We start from the raw sequence: 4,906 nt of genomic DNA, 5'->3' as shown, positions 1-4,906 counted from the left end.
TGGGGGGGGGGTGTGGGTTGGGGCGCGGGGGTTGGTTGATTGACATTGACTTTGTGCTGTGTCGTAATCGGTTAAAAAAAAAGCCAAAAATGCCTGATTTTTGACAATTGCCCATGTCAGTTGATTCAATTGTCTCCTTATTTGATACATTTGGATTTGAATTTCAGGATCTGTTTGTTTTAAAACTTTTACTTAAGTACAATTTCCATTCACGGATAGCTTTTATGTGCAAAACATTTTAATTGACTCATTACTAAGGTACTATTTTTTTCCTAAAATTCTTTTTGCTGTGGCATTTTGACGTTATCTCTGGAAAATCTCATTGTCTTGTTCTTATATTTCCCCTCTACTCTCATAAATGACAAATGTTTTCAAATCATACAATGACAGCATTTTAAAAATATATATATTTCTTAACTCTCAGATCAGTTTTATTTTTGTCTCTTGAATGTTTTCCTGTAAAACTGTTGTTTGACCCATAATATCACAACTTTGTACACTGTAGTTTGGACTCTCAGATCAGTTTTATTTTTGTCTCTTGAATGTTTTCCTGTAAAACTGTTGTTTGACCCATAATATCACAACTTTGTCATACACTGAAGTTTGTTTTTTTTTTCCCCTCTGGTAATATTTTGACTTCATTAATGTGTAATTTTAAGTATTCCACATAAAATTTTGACTCTACTCTCATTAGATTGTTTAAAAATACAACATTTTTGAAAAATACAACATCTGGCTCATTTTGGATCAGTATTTAGGCCTACTACGCGATTAATGTGTAATTTTAAGTATTCCACATAAAATTTGGACTCTACTCTCATGAGATTGTTTAAAAATACAACATTGTTTAAAAATACAACATCTGGCTCATTTTTGGATCAATATTTAGGCCTTCTACGCTACTGTATTAATGTTAGTCATTAAAGTGGTACTTGGAGAGCCAATTCTTTGGGTGGAACTTGGTGTAATAAGTTTGAGAACCAATCAACTAAATGATCCCCCCGTCCGGCCACCCCCCTCCGCGCGCGTGCGTGCGTGCGCGAGCGCGCGCGCGCGCGCGCACACACACACACACACACACACACACACACACACTTACACTCTTACACACGCACACACACACACACGCACGCACGCACGCACGCGCGAAGGGCACATCTATACGCAGACAATTTCAGAAAAAAAATATTTTTTTCAAAGTTGTATCATAATCCACTTTTTGTATCCAAAGTTTTTACGAAGATCACAATGGCGCTTTGACCTGTTTGGAGGAGCTATATAACTAAAAAGAAAGAAAAGAAAAAATGAGGCCACTCTATCGCTGCAGCGTGAATCAACTGCTGTAAATATTTTCAAAAGGTGCGTTCAAGTGCCGCGTGGAAAACTTTGGACTTTATATAACAGCATCGGATTGGAAAACATCTGAAATTTCACGTTACTCCGTCAGGAATCTTTTTTGAAAATGTCGACAAAATGGATCACGTTGGCCAATTGTCGTTATAAATACGAAAAACTGTAGTCATCACTAAAATAAGCATGATGATAATCATGCTTACTCGATGCAGATTGGCATCCATTTTGTGACCCAGTAATTCCCATATTAAACATTTCAATAGACAGAAACAATCACGGAACGAAAACAATTCAATTAATTGAACAAAAGCCATATCACGTCACTTGATTTTTCATCAGTTAATATCGAAAAAAACCCAACACGCGTGTGTGTTTGTTTTGAGAATGTGGATGGAAGCCCGCGTGTGGAAGTGTGAGAGATGTTAGTTTATAACTTTTTTTTTTTTTGACAATGAATAACCTGATGTCCATTGAAGCCTAATCGCGACACTGTGTATCTTCCAGTTGATGATTTATAGAATAAAATTAATAAGAACTCTACGCGCGAGCTCACGAGCTCCACGTGGTTTTGACTTGCTGGGGTTAGTGCTGCTCGGATTATTTTCTCTTGCGGATCTGCCACACTCTCGGGAAATTCATTTCACTCGCGTTTTGTTAAAATAACAATTACAAATATTATTAATAACACCTTTTTCCAACACTTCTCCGTAATGCGTTTTCGTTTCGAGGAGGTAAGTTATTATTTCGTGATTTTCCCTTCAACCTCTTTCATTATCATTCCGAGGTGGAAACTAATAATTAATGTGATTTTAATGTTATCATTAGTCGTTGTTGGAGTAGTAGTAGTAGCAGTATATTACAAGTAGAAGAAATAGTAATAGTAGTATTTCTAATAGTATTCATGTGTTGTTGTTTTTTTTTTTTACCCGAGCACTTTTTCTTCAGTTTCCATTTTGACATCCTTGGTAGGTAAAAAGTATAAACTGCACTCTTTTTATTATTAGTAGTAATCGTATTCATAGTAGTAATGGTAGTCGTAGTAATTGTAGTAGTATTTTGTGTGAAGTACGAGTGGACTTATTTCCAACACCTTTCATTCAACTTATTTCTTATCCTTGGAGGTTAAAGTAAAATATTTCTACTTTATAATTTGTACTACTAATAATAGCAATAGTGCATTAGTAGTAGTAGCAGGAGTAGTAGTAGTAGTAGTATTAGTAGTAGTAGTAGTAGTGGCTAGGCCACAGACTGCTTTCTAACACTTCACCTTCAACTTCCTTTTTTAACCTTGAAAGATGGAAAGTAGAAAATATTCGTTCAGCATTAGTAGAAGTATTGATAGTAGCAGCAGTAGTAGTTGTATTAAGCGTAGTAGCCGTGTGACTGTCAACTTTTTTTCGTGACAGGAAAACATGTCAGGAATCTAACACTGACTCCGACTTCGATTTTGCTCTGCTTGCGAGGTGGAAAGTTGAACTTATGATAAAATTATTATCATTGTTATTATTATTATTTATTTTACTAGTATTAACAGTAGTATTCACGTTGACTAGTCGTAGTAATAGTTGAGTGGTAGTAGAAGTAGTAGTAGGGCCTGGTGTACACATTTTTCGAACTGTCCCTTCAACTTCCCTTTTGTTTAATTTTGAGAGAGAAATTATAATGTATTATTAACATTGCAAATTGTTGTTATTCGATGTTCTAAATAATGTGACCAATTTGTGATTAAGCGTTCACAGGCTGAGGGCGACGACAGGAGTGTGACTTGAGCGTGACTGTCACTTTTTGTAACAAAATTGGCGTAAACTAGTGCAGGACTGCTCGGGGGCACTTTCGCCAATTTTCGCTATTAATTCCAAACAATAATAATCAAAAATAATACGAAGCGGACGGGAAAGTGACTCACGCCAACATGCGCTCGACTTCGGCGCGCTGTTCGGCGGCCTCCTCCGTGTTGAGCGACTGGAGCTCCTTGAGGATGGGCGGCGTGTCGAAGTCGTCGCCGTCCTCCGAGCCCTCGTCGCCGGACAGTTTGGTGGCCGCCTTGCCGTGGCCGTTGGTCAGCGTGTGGAACACCGGCTTGGCGTCACACGACTCGCCGTTGGAGTTGCATTTGTGGCGGGGAGACAGCGGAGGCTGCAGCCTCTCCAGCTTCACCCCGAACCCCGCGGCCGGGTTAGGGTCCATGTCGTCCAACGCTTGGATCAGAACCTCCCTGGTGAGCCCGGAGTCCAGCAAAGCGCTCAGGAGCTCCTGCTGCAGGGACGTCAACTTGGACACTAGGTTGGAGAACATCAAAAAAAAAAAAAAAAAAAAATTAAAAGAAAAGGGAAAAAAAAAGAAGTGTATAAGTTCCGTTTGGGCTCTCCGGTCCGTCTGACACCTGTTCGAGAGCGAGGAGGATGGATCTACTTTGCCATGATGCTGCCGCCTGTCTCCGGGCATATAAAAGATGCTAATGAGTGGGCCGGCTGACGGGGGCTTTATGTAAATGCAACACCAGAAGAAGAAGAACAAGAAGAAGAAGGTAGGAATCGAAATAGAAGAAGAAAACGAAGAAAAAGGGAGGAGGAGGAGGTGGAGGCCCTCTCCGAGTCCGAGGTGTTTACACTGCCAGTCTGCTGCGGTTTTTATTGGTTCCGCTTATCAGACCCCCGACTTTGCTGGACTTTGGACGGCTTATTGTGAGTCATAAAAAGCTAGAGCATGCACTGACACATTTTGCCTGCGAGCTGCGTGCAGGTTGCATGCTGCCAAGGAGCTCCTCGGCATCATCTGAAGAAGCACAAAATGGATTTGGAAATGGGATGATCAAGTAAATTTGGCCTGGTGCTGATGTGCATGTCTGAAAGTTTTCCACATGTGTAAAAATGATTCAAATTCAAATTAGACAATTGGAAATATTTGTATTTTTGGGTAATTGGGTCACTTTCGAAAAAAGTCGTCAAATTTCAGGTTGACAGAATGACATTGACAATGACAAACCGCAGTTGCTGTGGAAACAAGCATTTATCTTGCCCTTTCCACTGACAACTTGTATTCCTCTATTTTTATTTGCATGACAAACAAATTGGAACAAACGCTCCCTCCCACGGCTGCAAGTTAAATAAGCACTCACTGGATGTAGTATCATTACAGTTGATCATTAGTAATATTCCGTGGACGCTTTGTTGTGAATTATCTGCTAAATTAGCCACCTAACATGTAAACACCAGCCAATAAATGGGCCATGATGCTTAGATGGTGGCAGGGGAAAAAAACGACCTCATCGTTCTGCACCCTCAAAGACTTGACGTTATGCTTTCTTATCTGCTGCTATTGTTATTGTGATATCAAGTTGCCGACGCACACCTGAGCTGCCCTTCGCTCCGCCGTAAAGAACAATGTAGTCAACCCTCGCAAGATCCCCCCCCCACGCCCGTGTTTTTTCATGTATTCAGGCTAGAGAAACTAAGGGGACGGACAGGATGGGCAAATGTGACAGGCGGTGATTGCCGTGGGTGCCCTGTAACGAGCGCCATTCTCAACAAGGGTAGAGTCCTGCCGACTCGCA

General features: G+C 40.5%; 1 protein-coding gene across 3 annotated transcripts in view; it reads right to left on the bottom strand.

Moving 5' to 3' along the window:
• hnf1ba (HNF1 homeobox Ba) overlaps positions 1-4,768 on the bottom strand; it is a 25,632-nt gene extending 20,864 nt beyond the window's left edge. For all 3 annotated transcript variants that reach the window (XM_019861475.1, XM_019861476.1, XM_019861477.1), the window contains exon 1: positions 3,260-4,768. In XM_019861475.1, the coding sequence (XP_019717034.1) occupies positions 3,260-3,798 (539 nt within the window). In that variant the 5' untranslated portion in view covers positions 3,799-4,768. The remainder of the gene's footprint in view (positions 1-3,259) is intronic.
• Positions 4,769-4,906: the final 138 nt, after the last annotated feature.

The sequence above is a fragment of the Hippocampus comes genome, unplaced genomic scaffold (genome assembly GCF_001891065.2).
Source record: "Hippocampus comes isolate QL1 unplaced genomic scaffold, H_comes_QL1_v1.1 scaffold122, whole genome shotgun sequence".
Taxonomy (NCBI): Eukaryota; Metazoa; Chordata; class Actinopteri; order Syngnathiformes; family Syngnathidae; genus Hippocampus; species Hippocampus comes.
This window is presented reverse-complemented; position numbering and strand designations above follow the sequence as displayed.